This window comes from Salminus brasiliensis, chromosome 18 (assembly GCF_030463535.1).
Source record: "Salminus brasiliensis chromosome 18, fSalBra1.hap2, whole genome shotgun sequence".
In the NCBI taxonomy this organism is placed as follows: Eukaryota; Metazoa; Chordata; class Actinopteri; order Characiformes; family Bryconidae; genus Salminus; species Salminus brasiliensis.
Window position 1 is genome coordinate 4,215,057 of NC_132895.1, and position 18,778 is coordinate 4,233,834.

General features: G+C 42.1%; 1 protein-coding gene across 2 annotated transcripts; it reads right to left on the bottom strand.

Moving 5' to 3' along the window:
- Nucleotides 1-826: 826 nt before the first annotated feature.
- Nucleotides 827-18,487, bottom strand: LOC140539323 (SWI/SNF-related matrix-associated actin-dependent regulator of chromatin subfamily B member 1-A). 2 transcript variants are annotated; one of them, XM_072662019.1, is made up of 9 exons: nucleotides 18,387-18,487; nucleotides 15,228-15,339; nucleotides 14,905-15,013; nucleotides 14,643-14,780; nucleotides 10,404-10,531; nucleotides 9,202-9,368; nucleotides 7,950-8,140; nucleotides 2,487-2,618; nucleotides 827-1,320 (listed from the first exon to the last, which is right to left on the bottom strand). In XM_072662019.1, the coding sequence occupies exons 1-9, from the start codon at nucleotides 18,468-18,470 to the stop codon at nucleotides 1,281-1,283; spliced, it is 1,101 nt and encodes a 366-aa protein (XP_072518120.1). In that variant the 5' UTR covers nucleotides 18,471-18,487; the 3' UTR covers nucleotides 827-1,280. The 2 variants fall into 2 exon arrangements, with proteins under 2 accessions (XP_072518120.1, XP_072518119.1); XM_072662018.1 differs by having other exon boundaries at nucleotides 14,905-15,034.
- Between the last annotated feature and the right edge of the window lie 291 nt (nucleotides 18,488-18,778).

An 18,778-nucleotide genomic window follows, 5' to 3' on the forward strand; every position in this document is an offset into this window, starting at 1 on the left:
ATATGGGACAAATCAGGGGTCAAAAATAATGTCCAAATGTTTGTGGACACCCCTTCCAATGAATGCATTCAGCTACGCACACACATATAGCTTGTCTAGGCCCTGTAGAGAAGTACTGCCAATAAAACAGGACTCTCTCCAGGAGCAGATAAACATGAACCTACTGGCACCATGCTGCCTAATGCCAGGCGAGGGCTAGTGGAGGGGTATAAAGCCCCCCAGCATTGAGCTGTGGAGCAGTGGAAGAGCTGTGTGTTCTCTGTGTGCTTCATCCAATACTTTTAGGATGAGTCAAAGATAAGGTGAAGATGAGGTGGGGTGGTGATCATCCATCATCCATCATTCCAACCTCACTAACTTCTGCTCTTGTTCGGCTCTCGCTGAACGCAATCAAATCCTCACAGCAACGCTCCTCCAAAATCTAGTAGAAAGCCTTCTTCCCAGGACAGTAGAGACAGTTACTCAAACAAAAGCAGGATAAACACCCATTAATACACTTGAATGAGCAGGTGTCCCAATACTTTTGTCTAGATATTGCAAAGCATCGGGTTATTGATCACAAGGTTGTGGGTTCAATATCCAGGTTAACTAAGCTGCCACTGTTCGGCCCTTTAGGAAGGTGCCGTAGCATGGCTGAACCGGTGCTCTGACCCCTGCTTAATGGGTGCAGCTGTGGCCTAGAAGGCTTGGGGCCTAAGGTTCCCCTTCGAGCAAGGCCTTTGCTCCCTGGAGACTGAAGGTGACTGTTCTCACTGCCTTGGCCACTAGTGTGTGTTCTTGCTATAATAAACTATATTAAATAATAATAATGTCCAAAAAGCACTGGTTTAGTACTAGGTTTATTTTATTAAAAAATGCAGTCAAATACATAGTATGCCTCAGCACCTTCGGACAAACGAAAAGCACAATAACTTCATAAATGTCCCTCTTCTGCGTCCCAATGTTCACAATCATATCTACAGTCAGATCAGAGTAACAGTTACAGTGAGAAATTCACTTGATCCACGATCAGTGAAGTAGCCCCAAAGTAACACTGACATGTCCAGCTGATGCCACATCAATTGGGAGGTGCAGCATCTATGTCATGAGTGTGTGTGTGTGTGTGTGTGTGTGTGTGTGTGTGTGTGTGTGTGTGTGTTGTGGTTGCTGGGCTGTGGAGGTCAGGAGGCTGGAGGAATGTAACCCAGAGTGTGTTGATCGGGGACTGGAAGCTCCAGCAGAGTCTGAAGCCTATGGGAGGACTTGAGCTTACTGAGCAGCAGCATCCCAAGTTCCTCTCTTTACCAGGCGGGGGCGGTGTTGGCAAGTCGTCGCATGCGCCTGCGGACACGAACGGAAAGCGTGTTAGTGAAATTTTTTTATATTATAAACACTGGAATAAATAATTAATTCATAAATAAATAAACAAATAACTCAAGCCTATTGTAATATGGATATTTCCAGTTCTGAAATCTGATTGGCTGAGCTGTGTAAAATATTCAATATGCATCAACTAAGCACATACTGCATTTTTTGTGATTTTATGTAGTAATTTCAGGTGTCTCTTCTCTTTACAGTGCCTTTAAGGCAAATATATGGTAATTTATGCTAATGGGTGTATTGTGATTGGCTGCCTAGACTTGTACCACATTATAAAAGCAATGCAAGCCAAATAATTCCTTATAACATTATGGGTTAAATGGGTGGGGCTGAACTGCTACAGGCTGAACAGGCAGATCTGCAAATATGTTGGCTCCCAATAGTGCCAAGTTTTCCATACTGACCCTTTAATGAAGCATGGTATTCAAAAACAAGCTTACAAATTAAAGACGCAGTGTGAGACTGTTTCAGGCTTCAGGTGGTGAAGTCCTGGTGATTGAGTGGACTGGAAAAGGTATGTTGGCTTGTATTTAGAGGAAGGACTGGACAACATGTGGACACCAAGCATGTGTTGCCTACATGTTTGACTACATCTAAATTAGGTAGGTGATTACAGAAATATGATATTTAGCCAAAGCATTCTTTTACAGCTGAAAAATACTGAAAGGATTGCTATAGAGTATTTTATGATACTGTTGAGTATTAATGATATTTTGTCAGCATTAAATATAACCAAGACATTCAAGGCGTGCATGTATCACTATTGAGGGGCAGTGGTGGCTCAGCGATTAGAGCTCCGGGCTATTGATGACAGGGTTGTGGCTCGGCACTGTTGAGCCCTTGAGCAAGGCTATTCTCCCTCAGTTGGCTCTGGTTGTTTGTGTGGGTTGTGTAGTGTGTGTGTGTGTGTGTGTGTGTGTGTGTGTGTGTGTGTGTGTGTGTGTGTGTGTGTGTGTGTGTGTGTTCACTACCACAAATGGATCGAATGCGGAGGACACATTTCGCTGTACATAGTACAGTGACAAATACGTCCGCCTTATTCATGGGCTTCAAACAGCCACTGTGCTAATCACTGTAGCCCATTACGCTTGTATACTCCTGATACGTGCCGTGTGTGTGATCCTCACCTCGTGTTTCTGTCCTGATCTCTGATCTTCTTCTCCATCTCAGCATCCGTCAGGGTCTCCAGTAGGGGGCACCACTGGTCAGCATCACCCGTGTTCCGAATTGCAATCTCTACAGTCGGCAAGGGGTTCTCACTGCAAGAAACGACAGCGACATCACAAGAAGTCAGTGCAGAAAGGCTACACCACGACGGCACGGTGGAGGAAACTATGGCCAAAGACATTTCCAATGGTGACCCAATAAGGCATAGCGGTGATGGGCGCTGATCTACAGCTACGCGCTTTAACTATGACGTGCATTAGAAAATGTGCTGTACTGTAAAATTTAACTAAAATGGTCATACTAGCACATGCAGAGGACAGTTAAGATCACTCCAGCAAGCCACTGTCTGTTACTTCAGAGCTTATTTATTCAACTTTGAACTTCATGATGGGTCTACACTTCGTCAATATTACCCAATAAAGGTGTAAAGATCTAAAAGCTCATGGATTTTGCACAGTTGGGTACATAAATGATATAAAGATAATGCAATTTAATTTCTGCCATAACCAAAACACATCCAATCATCTACACCCTTAAAGCTAAAGGTGCTTTAGATGGTTCCTATGAGCGATACCATAGAAGAACCATGATTATAACAGAAAAATGAGTGTGAGAAGAAGATTCCTCATGCTCCCGTATCTCTAACGAAAGATAAAACGAGGTTCTTCTATGCCGTCGCTCAAAGAACCACCCGAATCACCTCTAGTTTTAGGAGCGTTCTGCTCTTAGGAAGAAAACTGGGCAACCTTTAGGAGCAAGCCCTGCAAAGACCAAACAAAAGAAGAGATGAGGGTACTCAGCTTCCTGGGGCATGAAGGTGGAAGTGGGGGTAAACGTGGGGATAAGGAGGGAGAGAAGATCAAGAAATTTTGAAGTATATTGACCTGAAATCAGACCTATTGGAACAGACAGTGGGAGAAGCAAACAATTAGAGGATTACAGCAAAGCAAAAGCAATGATGAAGTTAAAGGAATGGTTCGGTGATCCAATTTACTCGAGTTTCCACTAACGATCAAACATCAAGTATTTCAAGTACTAAAGCTTGTTGAGTTTTGCGCTGGAGCTGCGAAGTTAAGGCAGCTAACAAGCACTAGAAGTCAAAAGCCACGGTAAAGACAAGGCCACACCTTCTCAAGCCGCTCACATAGCATCCAGACCCTCATTACAATGTTGAAGACTTGTTGAATTTAGTCAATGACAAGACTCCAGGTGGCACTAGCTGATGCTCTGGAGTTTGAGGGGGCTGAGAGAAGTGTGTATGCTTGCATTTACAGAAAAGATCAGGGCACCTGATTACTTCTAGTGTCTGTTAGCAGTGATAGCCTCGTAGCTCCAGTTTATAAAGCTCAGAAGCAAAATCTAGACACCAAACATGTCTTCATTTTTTTTTAAATATTTTTTTTGCCAAACCATTCCTTTAAGACTGATCTCAAAATGTGTTCACTCGAGCAGATTATAAAACTTTTTATTTTTTTATTTTTTTTTAGAAAATACATTGTTTTAGGTAAAAATCTAAATAAGTCATCTTAAAAACCAGCTGTAAAAAAAATAAAAAAAATCTTGCATGACCAACACGAGCGCTCAAGTGAATACATTCCAGAGAGGTTTTAAGTGACGTTAATAGCAAAATAAATCAGCCAAAGCTTCTTTACTAAATCAAGCCATGTACTTGTGTTTTTGTAGTGGAGAAAGAAAATATATTATTATTAATAATAATAATAAAAAAATAATAAAAAAATAAAAAAAGCCACGGACAGAAGTACATTTACACGGGGAACAGGGGTCATTTTCTTCTTTGTCTTGTCCTCTGAGAAAACTACCATGGTGCTTTTATCATTTTAGTGTCCAAGCGCACGCATCCAAGATTCTCTGGTAGATATTAAACAATTTCTGAATCACAAAATGAAAACCTTACAACCCGTTTACACCGGTCATTAACATGCACTTCATATCTGGATAAAATTTTGCCAAATTCTGTTTACACTTTTCACTAGAAGCATCTCCAGTGTGAACAGAACCAAATTTCTTTTTTACTTCCAGTAACAATTGATACATTATTATTTATTTTTTTTTACATGTATTTTTTTTACTTTTATCATAAACAGTTTTAAAGAACGATTGCAGTTGCACAACATTGTGGAACCATATTTGGTTCTCGCATTCCCATAACAGCTCTATAAAAAATGCGAAGAACTATTTAACCAGCAAAACGTACACAGAACGAGAGACTGGGGGTGTGGCGAGAGATCAGCAACCAGAAACCAGTCAAAATTACTCCAGTGGACTGGGCGTGTCGAAGGTATCACAATACTTATTTTGCAATACTGTATCGATTCTCAAAAAAACACAGTATTGATTATTAATGAAATGGTTTATATGTAAAGATTGGAGTCAGACAGAGGTTCATTTAGCATTGTGTTTAAACCTAAACCACTAGATGGCAGTGCTGTCTTTAGAGCATACTGTTCTAAAAGTCTTAATAAAGTAATTTTATGCAAACAAGAGTTTTTAAAACTGACAGTTTTTAAAATCTGAATTATCTAAAATAATGATATATATATATTTTATTTATTTATTTATTTTTTTGACAGTATCACAATACAAACATTGAATCATAATCCCTGTATTGCAATATGAAATGTGTAGCCAGGTCCTCGTCAATACACAGCCCTAAACACCCCCCTCTGACCACCTCTGAATTTGGTTCGAGTGATCCAGTGCATCCGAGCTGTGTTTACACCTGGCTTCTCATGTAGTCAAGTAAAATGTGAATGTTATCCGAACTCCAGCAACTCACTGCTACTGGCTCAAATGCCTCTCAGACCACCTCCTGAAGTGGTTTGAGTGATGGGAATTTTTTTTGGGGAGTTTTGGGTTCGTTAATTTACACTTGCTTTTATCAGTGGCTTGGATCTATCCTGATATAATCCTGATACTTAAGCTGCATGAAGTGAAGTAAAGCTACACCTGGTCACTGCATGTGACTCATATCTGGGTTGTATCCTGATTAGACTTCAGCCACATGTATTTCCGCAACACTGGGTTGTCAAATGCGCCTCCGGCTGGACTAAAAGCAGATGGCTGTTTGGGACGAAATATTGAATATCGCTCGCTGTCTTCAAGCGCAGACTGAAGACCCAGCTCTAGCGTAGCATGTAGAGTGTTATGGTCTCCATACTGGCTTCTGTATTCAGTAGTATCTCAGCTTAGAGAGATCTTTTGGACTCCAGCCTATTGAAACTAGCTGAGGGTATTTTCTGAGTAAACAGTGAAGCACTTCTGCAGCAGAGCGTCTGCTAGACTCCTTTCTTTTACACGTAAATATGCAAATTTGTTTGCTGGGTGGTAATTATTACTGGTGTTTCAGGCCTTATCCAGATATAATCCTGGTACTCAAGATGCATAAAGCGACCAGGTGTAAACGTCCCCATCTGACAATCTTTGGACTTTAAAAATGAAAAAATATTTATTACAGACGTCCCCCTGACAAACGAATCCAATCCGAATAGATCTATTTTTCTTAATATCTGCAATATTAACGACCCCTGATCTGAGTACTAGTGATCAAGGAAGGCACTTGAGATGAACTCTGACTCCCCACTACAAATAACAGTAGTGTGATGGCACATGCAAAATGAAATCGTCACACTGAACACACCAGCATTACGGCAGAGGGCAAACAAACACTGTGGGAAACATGCCAGTGTACCATCTGAAACAGTAAACTCAGCAGTGAGTAAGTAGCCGCAGTGTTTGCAGTGTGTGTCGATGGTGGAGGGTATAAAGAATGAGCTGATGTGTTGGAACACATGCTGGACTGCCACAATGAAGATGGTCTTAATCCATTAATGTGTAAACAGGGCATGGTGTGTGTGTGTGTATGTGGGGTGTGTTTATGTATGTACGTGTGTGTGATGTGAGGGGGCATAACGCACACTTCAGGACAGACTGCACGCCCCTGAAAGTGAAGCATAGGTTTCATAAGGGGTTTTGATGCATGGAGACAAATATACCCTTGGCTAGTATCCAGAAGATCCCTCTAAGCTTAGATACTACTAAATACAGAAGTCAGTATGGAGACCCCAATACTCTACACACTAAGTACTCTCTGAAGAGGAGGGTCTTCAGTCTGGGTTTGAGGACAGTGAGAGTTGGACTCTGCTGTTCGGACACCCAGGGGAAGTTCGTTCCTCCACTTCAGTGCAGGACAGAAAAAGTCTGGCTGCTCGTCTTCCGTGGATCTTAAAGGATGGCGGGTCGAGCCGAGCTGTACTTGAAGCTGGAAGGGCTCTTGGTGCAGATCGGGCTTTTGACCATCGCCATCAAGTACGGAGGGGCTGGCTGGTCCAGTCTTGGCTTTGTAGGCCAGAGTCAGGGGTTTGAATCTGATGACCTGGGCAGCAGCTACAGGAAGCCAGTGAAGAGAGCAGAACACAGCAGCAGCAGCAGAGGAGGGGGAGCTGAACATGGCTTAAGGTAAAAGGTACACTGCATATTCAATGCAGAGCTAAAAGCAACTAATCAAAGATAAAACCCATGATTTAAATCAGGTAGAAATCCTAACCTTCAAGCACTGCATCAAAAATTGAAAACCTGCTCTGACAAAATGTCTATTATCCTACGTTCTAGTGTTTCACTTAAAAACACAACAACAACTATGGATTCAATTAAGTGGCGTTACAAGAAATCCCTCAGGCCATACTGCGTCTAAAGGAAAATATTTAAATTTATGCTCACAAGCACACACTGAGGTTTCATCTATAGGCTCAGAAAAGTGGCGCCGTCGCCACAGAATACCTCAGAAAGAGAAACCCACAGACAAATGATCTTTCCCCCCCTACTCGAAACTTGTGTATCTGAGGCTCACAGAAACCGTCAACACATTAAATCAACACCCCGGTTTACTCGGAAACAAATGCAGGACTATTTTCCACCTGACGGACAACAAGAAGACAGTGGTGTGTTATTTTCCTAACGCAGAAACTACAAAAAAAATGACTCGGTAATAGTTCGGCTTTGTGGAGTCCCACAGGGTTCTATTTAAGGGCCTATGAAACTGATTACGATGAAGGCAGTAACCTAAGTTCAGGGTTTTAGGAGTTAATCAGCTGGACTATAAACTGACAGAGCGATGGGCTAAAGCTGCTCCATCAACAGCTATTCTGGTTCTAATTGTGTCCATACTGATGCACGTGTCTCATGGAGCTTGGAGGGTCGGTCAGCATGAGTAGGAAGGGCGGCAGCACCTGAGTAAACATGTGTGTTTTTGTATGTGTGTGTGTGTGAGGGCATGGGTGCGTGTGCATATTTTCAAACCAGAACTTCGTAAACAACTAAAGGCATGCATGCGTGTGTGTGTGTGTGTGTGTGTGTGTGTGTGTGTGTGTTAAAAATGTGTAATTGTGTGTGTATGTGTGCCTCACCTGAAGGCGTACGTCCTCTGATGCCAACTGAGCTGGCCTCGGATGCTGTACGCAATGGTGGTGACAAATTCTCCTCCAAGGCCGAGCTCAGAGCAGAGCTTCAGAGCGAACGTTTCTGGAGAGTTCTCCTTCTCGGACATGTCCCACTCAAACTGGTCCACCAGGGAAATGTTCCCCACGTGGATGTTAAGCTGACAGCACAAACACATTATTAAATGCAGTACAGTAACAACACATATCGTGGTTATGCGGCTTTCTTAATAACCTAGCACTGATCAATAGGTCAAATAGATGCTTTTCTATTTGAAAAAGCCCTCAAAACACACTTTCTAACTGTAAAATATATACATTTTAACAGACAAGGGCATAAAAACATAATAAAAAACCTATTATAACCAGTTAATATTTTAATTACTTTTAATATAATTTAATTTAATTATTTTTCTATACTTTTTAATTATAAGACATCACATTTCACAAGAATATGCAGTGATCTAGCTCAGCAATGCGATTAAACAAAGAGGTTATGCAGTTGAGACTACAGACAAGACTAGACAACAGCTAATTTATATGCACACTCGCCCCCTACTGGACAGGGTGTGAGTTGCTTACATGTAGAGGAGCTGGCCCTCAGTGTCGTAATCTATTAAATTTAAACATAACCGCTGTAGTAATGACATAATAGGCCAATCAGACATGTACATACTTTGCAGATGCTGTTAGAAGGAAGGCTCTGATGTCGCTTCAATCAGAGCACCTATTGGCTCATAATATTAGTTATACACTAAGACGTGCTAGGCTGCCATTTAATACTAGTTAATTTTAGTATGCATGTAGCATTCTAGCCTGGCAAGCTGTGTTTTTTAGCCTTAAAATGTTTCTAATATATTTAAAAGTGCTAAAAGGGCAATTTTAAAAACTTTGTTTTGGGGGGAATAATTAAGTGGAGAAAACATTTTACCTCATTATTATTACCTGATTATTATGAACCATAACAGTCTAAACCAGCTGAGAAGTGGCTCTTCTCCCTCGGCTCTAAATACTAGCTTGCAGAAGAGGTGCACAGTACCGCCGCCAGTGAAAAATAAGCATTTCCCTGGTAGTTCTGTCTTTAACCAGAGACTTTTGACTGAGAGTGTGAACAGCAGCACAGGACTGTACTATACCCACGGCAGTAAACTGCAGACTGCCAGGTATAAACTGAGCAAATGATGCACTCCAGGTCTATACCACATGTCACAGTGCTACCCACCTTGATGATGACTCTCTGGTCAGTCTGCTCGTCCAGTATGCTGTCGGTGGGGTAGGACTCGATTTGCTGTCGAATGGCAGAAGCAATGGCTGGGACGAAGGTCAGGGGGTTCAGGTCCAGATCATCACATAGGATTTCTGCAAACATCTCGGGGGTCATCAGTTTCTCTGGAGCGAAGAGAGGGTGGAGAGTAATGATGAGGAACATTACAAATATTAGCAAAAATATATAAATAAATAAAAAAATAATGCTTCACTATGGAAAAATAGGCTGTTTTAACTTTACCTTAAACAATTGTTTTTGGTCTGCAATATGACTAATTCATCCTATGCATATGTTATCAAGTATATTGCAGATATCAGTGCTTAAATAACACAGATCAATTTTATATATGTTTTTATAGAAAAAATTGAGAAAAGAATTGTAATTAGTCTTGTTTAACTGGATAAATATTATTGAACTGGATAATAATATTGAACATGAGTGTTTTTGGACAGCAGCATTCTGTATGAGCGTAAAAATGTGTTTAAATACAGTGATATGATATTATTACCATATCGAGTTATAAATGCTAGCTGCTGATCCACTGTACGCTGAAAACTAGGGATGCACCGATCCGATACTAGCATCGGATATCGGTCCCGATACTAACAAAATTTGCTTGATCTGGTATCGGATAATTAGTCTGAGCCAAAGGACTGATCCATTCACGGAACCTGATTCTCGCACCGATGGTATTCTAGGTTTCATAACCCAGGATCAGGGTAACCTACAGACATCATACACAGATCGTAGCAAAAACAGCAAGACTCCTCCTATCTAACCAGATCTGTCATCAACTATCAGCGAAGAATCCGACTCGTCTTCCATATGTGGAGAACTGAGAAGGGAGGAGCTGCTCGCACCTCTTTAGTCTCACAGATTTTGGAATAAGAGTCCTGAGCCGGCACTGTGCCGACGTCCAGCACAGTTAAAAATGTTAGTGACCAATGAACAGAAATCGGGTTCGTTTACGTCTGTGTTCAGTTGTTATAGATTGTTCTGAAACAATCCTGATGTCTTAAGTCTCTCCCAGATGGTCAGCTATGTGGTTTATTAATTCAACAACGGTATCGGATCAGTATCGGGTATCGGCCGATACGCAAAGTTCATGTAACGGTATCTGTATCGGAACTGAAAACACTTCTCTGCAGCAGAATTACCATTCATGTTCCAGGTGAACGCGTCTCTGAGCTTCTGGCCATCTATCTCCATGTCCAATCGGATTGGAACCAGAACTTCGGCCTGAGAGGCGTTCTCGTGGATCACTGCTGGGTCATGGTCATCAAAACTACAGAAAAGAAGATGTGAAGATTTTAGGATGCAGCACACAGTGTGATTTATCATCATAAATGACGGCTAACGAGTGATGCATTGTCCAGCTGTCACGCATAGCAAATCCCATGTGTATGGGACCACTTTAATCAGACCTCAAGTCAAGATCCCACCAACAGTCAAGCGCAGGACTGACAGAATTACACACTGCACTGTAAAGAGACCATCTGCTAGTGGAAAAGTTGAAAGTAATGAAACTGCACTGCGATTTTAGCCCCATGATTCTCAGTGCTGGTTGGCTCTAGTCTGTTGGGAGTCGACAGCTGGATAGAGAATCGGGTAGTAGTGTACGGGTGGTGCAGACTCCCATTGGTGGCCTCCCGATCGCGTTTCAGACCAGTTGGAGCATATCAAATGATTGATCTTTTTTTTTTATTTTTTTTTTTATGTATACTGGTGAGCGAGTCTTGAGAATTGAGCAGTTTAAGGCCATTTTAAGGCAGTTTCTTATTTTAATTCTACTCCACCTTAAATAACGCAACATCTACATTCTAGTGCTAGTGCATGTACATGTCCTATACTGCAGCACTATTTAAAGTGGAGCGGAAATCTGCTTCGTATGTAGGGTATCGCCAATTCCCCCTGCGGACTCAGTTTTCCCACCCATAATCCCACCTAAAGGTGGTTTTCACCTTTCTTTCATTTTGGGTCAGGGCAAATGGTGCAGCGAGCCTCCTAGGTAGCTCAAGGCATGTGTGTTTGGGGTGCATTCAGGTCGGTTCAGCAACAGGTTGAAATTGTGCAGTGGATGATGCCTTTTGGGAAAATTCAGCAAAATTGAGATACAGTGAGATACCCAGTCTTCTATAATCTGCTGTGTGCTCAAGGCTTTAGTCAGAATTTGTGAGAAATGTATAAGGTCCAATACATTTGTGCTTGTTTATTTGTATTTCCTGCATTATTTGCGTACTATCTGTATCCTGGGCCATTCATACACATCCAATGTATAACAGGTTTGTCTATAAAGAATTGTAGACGCTCGTAAATCCACCATTTCTTCTGAAATCAATGGTATTAATAGTAAGCTTGTCTCCCTTTCACAGCACTTCTGAGAAGGCTTTACACCAGATATTAAAACACTCACGTGAGAACTGTACTGTGTCAACCAAGAAGAGCATCATTGAGGTCAGGTACTGATGTTGGATGGAGCGCCATCACTCCAGAGAACATGGCCCCACCGCTCCCCAGCTCATGGACATGGTCTAGAGCTCTATTTCTACCAACAATGGTTTTCTACAAGGTTAATAGACCATGTGTGCAGAGCAGGCAGCTGAATTCACTAACTAGAATACTAGAGAACATAGCCATCCCACCATGGGCACGGTACAGAGCTCTCCATTTCTACCACCAAGGGCTTGCTACAAGGTTAATAGAAAAGAAAGGTCTAGATCCTTTGACATACAAGTGTGTATGTGTGTGCACCAGTCGTCCAAGACAAATTGCTTGTGTACCCGGCCAATAAAGTGATTCTGAGGGGTCTACATGTTAAATATCAGAGGAAGACGCCCCTCGGCTTAGCCACATAAAGGCCAACAAAGGACCTTAGACCACATTCAGGCTGAAAGAGCATCATTGAGGTCAGGTTCTGATGTTGGATGGTCAGTTCAGCTCCATCACTCCACAGAACATGGCCCCACCACTCCTCAGCTCATGGGCACGGTTCAGAGATCTCCATTTCTACCATCAATGGTTTTCTACAAGGTTAATAGACCACAGCAGGCAGCTGAACTGACTACTCACTAACTAGAATAAGGGTCTAGATACTTTGACATCTAAGTGTGTGTGTGTGTGTGTGTGTGTGTGCACCAGTAAAGTAATTCTGAAGGGTCTACATGTTAAATATCACAGGAAGACGCTCCTCAGCTTTGGCCCGTCAGGCACATTTCAGGCTGACGGGTTTCTTGTTTTGATAAACCAGAGTGATTCTGAAAGCGGCCCGGACTCCTCAGCACTTTCTCGACTGTGTGGGAGAAGAAGAGGAGGGGGTAGCTCATCTTTTAGAGACAGTCGCGTCTATAAAAAGCTTATTTTTAAGAAGAATCAACAGAAAATGAGCTGACGGCTGATAAAAGATGTGACCTGAAGGGATCTCTGAGCCCAAACAAAAGCAAGCTGTGGGTCCTCGCTGGCCTGTTCAGTCTGCTGACCCAAAACAACCCATGGAGGGGAGAAAGGCGGCAGCAGCGCGCTGTAACCGGGTCACTGCTTTGATTCCCCCTCACAAAACTCCAGTCTGGATCCACTCTTCCTGACATCGCTGTAATACAACATTTATTTATGACTATGTTGGTACCCAGAAATTGCTTCATCATGAAAAAGCATCTGGGCTAAACAAAACGGACCGGAGTTTGGAAGAACTACAAAGATCATATAAAGCAGACTAGTCAAACTGCTACACGAGATGATGTATAGTCTGTTGAACCGTTCAACGCTCACTGTTAATGTGACAGGAGTGTTATAGAGTCCATATCACAGACATAGCGGGGTTTATTTTCTGCAGATTCTGCAGTTCTTGCTTCATTACTCAGGATTTCAGTCCACCAGACATAAACATTTGTGCTGGCTGCTCAATTATAAAGAATAAATGTTGCAAGGCATCAACCTTTTCAGAGCGCTCCAGAATTTATAAGCACTCAACTGCTTTTAGAAACCTTGAGAACATCTAGAAACCCCGTCCGTAAAGAACTCCTGGCAGATTTTCCTGACACTAAACATGCTTCCAGAACTAACTCACGGGTATAGCTTTTTTAGAGGGTTCATACACTATTTGGACAAAAGTACTGGGACACCTGCTCACTGTTTCTTTTGAAATCAGGGCTAATAAATAGAGCTGATCCAGCTTTTGTTGGAGTAACTGTCTCTAATGTCCAGTAAAGGTGTTTTTTTTTTTACTATATTTTGGAGGAGCACAGCATTGCTGTGAGAATTTAACTGTGTTCAGCAACAAGGTTGTCAGTGAGGTCAGGATGTTGGATGATGATCACCACCTCAACTTACCCAAAAAGTACTGGATGGAGCTCCACCACCATCCATCATTCCAGAGAACACAGTTCTTCCACTGCTCCACAGCTCAATGCTGGGGGGCTTTATACCCCTCTACTAGCCCACGCCTGGCATTATTAGGCAGCATGGTGCCAATAGGTTCATCATGTTTATCTGTCATTGAGAGTCCTATTCTATTGGCAGCATTATTATTATTATTATTATTATTATTATTATTGGCAGTGTTTATTAAAAGGGGTTAGGGTTGCAACGGTATAAGATTTTCACGGTATGATAACCGTAATCACAGTATTTCATATTTATTATGACCTATAAAGAAATTTTTTTAAACAAACTATTTATCGTAGTTGAAACTGGAAACTATTTTTAATGACAGTTATGTATAAAATGTCTCCTTTAAAAAAAAGCTGTACACCTCCTGTTTATGCAAAAATTGCAATATTCAAAAGAGAAAAAAATGAAACTTTAAATAAAATAAAAATTAAAGTCTCTCTAAAAAGAAAGAAAAAATACTAAGCATTAATTTTACTGCTAAGTTAGTGGGGGGTTTTTAATGCATAATTTACGTGCATTAAAATCAGGCTCAGTGTGAAAGCCTTAAAAGTGATATCTCTCTTTTGAGGGTCTGTCTGCAGTATCTGGATATCCAGACCCTCAAAAGAGAGATATCACTTAAGGCTTTCACACAGAGCCTGATTTTAATGCACGTAAATTATCAGCATCTTTCCCAGCATCCATCCAGCATCTCTGGAGTCCTGAAAAGTCCAAATTGGTGTAAAACGACCTTAACGTGGTCACTTGCTTTACGGCCACACACAGAAGACTTCCAGCACCGGCGTGCCTACGGTTTTGAATGACTCAGCACTTTTGCTGGTGCTTACCGAGCGGATTGAGCACGAGGAAACATAGGTTTTATAGTTGAGCATTTAGAGCCGGAGTGGCAACAACAGAGACACCACTGTGCCCATTACTACAGTCAGTGGAGCGTCAACATGAGCCTGCAGCTGATATTTTAGGGTAAAATTGCTCCATGTCATGGTTTAAGACGTAAAAACATCGCTCACCACAGGGGAAACGTCCTCTTCTTGTCTCGTCCCATGCGATTTCTGTTGATTGTGGTAGAGCAAGGCACAGCATCCAGGTGGTGAGAACTGTTGGGGAGGGTCGGGACCCATTGGCTGTTCCTCTTCGCTTTCTGCTCTCTGATATATGCAGATATGGAGAGACACACCCGATCATTCACATCGTCCATTAAATACCCTTGTATGTACGGGGGGGAGGGTTTAAATAAATAAATAAATAAATAAATAAATAAGAGCTTCTCACCTAAGATAGGCTGGAGGTTCGGTGCTGATGGACACCGCCTTGTATTTCTCATCGTTCCCCTCGAAGATTTCTTCACACTCCGACGCTTTCAGCAGAGTCACACTGGTGGCTAAAGTTGTGTAACCATGATCTAACACAAAATAAAACACTGCACAAACTGCTGTCCAGAAGCAGGACTTACAGGACTATCTGGATGATAGGCATGCACTAAACGAGACTGTGGTCCTCTATAACTGCTTGCTGGACTGACCAGTAGGGTCAACATGGAGCAAAGAAGCACCCAAAACTTGCTCACGCAACGCAATGGCATTCGAATCACTTACCGTGCGACGATGCTACTATCTTTTTCCTCTCTTCCACAGACGCAAGCCTTCGCCACAGGGATGGGTACCTCTTGTACAGTGATCCTCTGAACATGCGCAGGTAGTTTCCTACCTGGGGGAGGCAAAATGAAGACAAATAGGCATGATCAGTAGGGGCAATGGCGAGGTTTATGTAGGCAGAAGGTGAGTTTCGAACACTGGAGGCTTATTTGCTTATATTACCCATGCATTTTCTTATTTACTGCTTTACTCAAAAAGAGAGGGATTAATTCTGTAGATATCTGAATTTAATGTGAACAGAGGTCATAATAATAAAACTTCTGACAGTAAATTATGCCAATTTACTGTGATACTGCTTTTTAATTTAAGCAATATTCATAAGAATACAGGATGATATCAGGCTTATATTGGTGTCAAAGTTGCACATATTGCATCATATTGACAAAAGTATTGGGACATCTGTTAATCCTGTTTTTGTTGGAGCACTCCTGAGCACCTGCCATCTTTTACTGGTTTGGTCTGCTGGGGCAAAAGCATCTCTACGACAGACAAGAAGAGACTAAACAAACATATAAAGAGGGCCAGCTCTGTCTTGGGAAGCCTTAGTTCAGCTTAGCCCCAGTGCAGATGGTGGGAGAAAGGAGGAAGAGGACAGCCAAGCCGGCATCCATGCATGAGACTCTGGCAGCACTGGGCAGCTCCTCCAGCAAAGGTTGCTGCTTCATCCCAAGTGTGTGAAGGAGCGGTATCGCAGGTCCTCCCTTCCTGCCCACGCCTGGCATTAGGGGGCAGCATGGTGCCAAAAGTGGCATGTTTGATTTATCTGCTCCAGAGAGTCCTATTCTATTGGCAGTCTGTGTGCATTTGCACATCTGTGTCAGCAATGGTTCAAATTAAAGCAGCTGAATGCATTCATTAGAAGGGGTGTCCACAAATATTTGGGCATATAGTGTATGTATATACACACACATACACATATACATATATATATATATATATATATATATATATATATATATACATAAATATGTGTGTTTAGATTTGATTATAATTTTAACTCGAAATCTGATGCATGTATTAAACCCCCACATTAAATATTATAAGCTATTATAAGGGTGTTCCTGGTGTGTTCAGTCCCAATTTAGATATTTTAGAAATATAATCTACAGAATATTGAATATCATGATATATAATGAACATCATATACATTATATATTACACATAAAACAGCACTGTGCGTTTTATATATTTATTTATTATATAAATAAACTGCATACTTTACTCTGAGCATCCCAGGCCTGACTAACGTCCATCACTTGCTGGGTGCTGAAGGTTGTTTTGAATGCACTGTTTAAACAGTTTACTTTCTAGGAGTGTGATCTATATCGGGTGTCTGTTTACCATACTGTTTAAGCCACGCGCTGCATAACCTCCTACCATCCGGGAAGAGATAGAGGAGCATCCCTGCCTGAACCGGCCGGTCGGCTTAGGAACAGCTTCTTTCCATCAACCATCACTCTACTGAACTCCACGTTACACCAATAAAACACTACTGCCTGTAAACTGCACTTTATACTTCATACACAAAGGAGTCTACTCATGCCTAACACTCACTAACACACTGTATACTGAACACTGCATATTTATAATTTTATATTTCTGAGTAAATATCTGATTAGAAATGTGCAACGTATATTAGAGCTGCTAATAATATCACTCCTACAGAAAGTGGTGATGGTGGTTCTCCATCACTGTGTTCATCATTAGAACATCTCCTCTCAAAGTTCTCCTCTCTCATGGAGTCTAGTGTTATTTAGAGTTCTCCTCAGATCAACACCTGGTTTGGTGGTAAATCAGGGCTTAATGATGGTAAATCAGGTGAGCTGCTGCTGCTGCTGCTGCTGCTGCTGCTGCTGATGGAGTTGAACACATCCTCCACGCTGTGCTGGCTGGACTGGAGGGGGCGTCCAGGAGAACCCTGGAGGAACCGAACCAGCTCTGTTCTTCAGACTAGCTCACCGACAAGATCTGACTACTTTCTTTCTTTCTTTCTTCAGAATGAGAAGCTCTTGTTCCTACTGGATTCATCTTCACCTGCTTTATCAGTTCTGATGAGACCTGGAGGGTTTTTTTTTTGTTGAAGATTCAAGTTCAATAAAGAGTTGATCCCGCTTCCCCCTGGAGTAACTGTCCCTACTGTCCAGGAAGGCTGTCTACTAGATTTCGGAGGAGCACTGCTGTGAGGATTTGATTGCATTCAGCAAACAAGAGCATTCGTGAGGTCAAGATGAGGTTGGATGATCACCACCCCACCTCATCATCTCCAACTCCCCCTAACTCATCCCAAAAGTACTGGATGGAGCTCCACCACCATCCATCCATCCATCCATCCATCCATCTGGGGGGCTTCATTATACCCCTCTACTAGCCCACCCCTGCCATTATTAGGCAGCATGGTGCCAGTGTAGGTGTAGGTGTAGGTTCATCACGTTGATCTGCTCCTGCAGAGAGTCCTAATCTATTGGCAGGACTTCTTCTTCTACTCTTCTCCTCTACAGGGGCTCGACAAGCTGTGTTAACCATCTCACTGCCCTCAATCTCAATGCCTTCATTAATATAAACACACCAATGTGGACCGATGGAGAGGAAAACAGTGCTGGTACCAGTACAGGACGGGCTCAGATAGAAGCCTTTAGTCCCTAATATTATAACTACATTAATATTTAATATTTTAGGAGGTCTAAACGAGGTCTAAAGGCTGCAGTATGTAATAAGCAGCTGGTCGGAGGAGCCTTGTTTACAGCTGCGCTAGCTAGCTAGCTAGCATTAGCACTAGGCTAGCTAACAGATGCCGTTACACACACTGTACACACCGGACCCGGACTTCACTGTAAATACACACACACACACACATATATATATATATATATCAGAGCAGTGTTGGTGTCCATAAACCCATAACCCAGCCTCATAACCGCCGCCTCCGTCTTCTGTTCATTCATTAGCGGCGCCGCCGCCGTTAGCATCGATGCTAGCACTCAACAAAGCGTGAAGACGAAGGCGCCCGACAGCGACTGTTTTCGGTCCTAATTAACACACGCACAGCCCGGTAATCCGAGCACGGACTTCACGGGATTAATAACACGGGTTAATACGTACCTCTGAGCCGATCATGTAAAAATCTCCATCCTGTTCGAGCTGGAATTTGATCGGTTTCTGACCGAATGTTTTACTCAACGCCATCTTGGCAAGTACAATGCAGCGCACGGCGCATGCGCAGCAGCCTCGACGCGCTCGGGCCTGAATATGTAAATCTGAGAGAATGATTGATGACGTGATTAATTTTAGAAAGGAAATCAAATTAATACATAAAAATTAAAAAGCAGCATGGTGGGTCATTCACTCAGGCTATTATTATTATTATTATTATTATTATTATTATCATTATTATTATTATTAGTAGTAGTAGTAGTAGTAAGCGATTATCATAGTATCCCTTTTATTGTGACAGCCCATATAAATATATGGTATCATACATTGGACACAAATGT

Excerpts from the sequence above, each read along its gene's own strand:
- LOC140539323 (XM_072662018.1), bottom strand. The coding sequence starts at position 18,470 with ATGGCGTTGAGTAAAACATTCGGTCAGAAACCGATCAAATTCCAGCTC. Across the intron at positions 15,035-15,227 it reads GATAGTAGCATCGTCGCACG|ATCATGGTTACACAACTTTA; the intron begins GTAAGTGATTCG and ends ATTTTGTGTTAG. Across the intron at positions 9,369-10,403 it reads GTTCACCTGGAACATGAATG|AGAAACTGATGACCCCCGAG; the intron begins GTAATTCTGCTG and ends TCTTCGCTCCAG.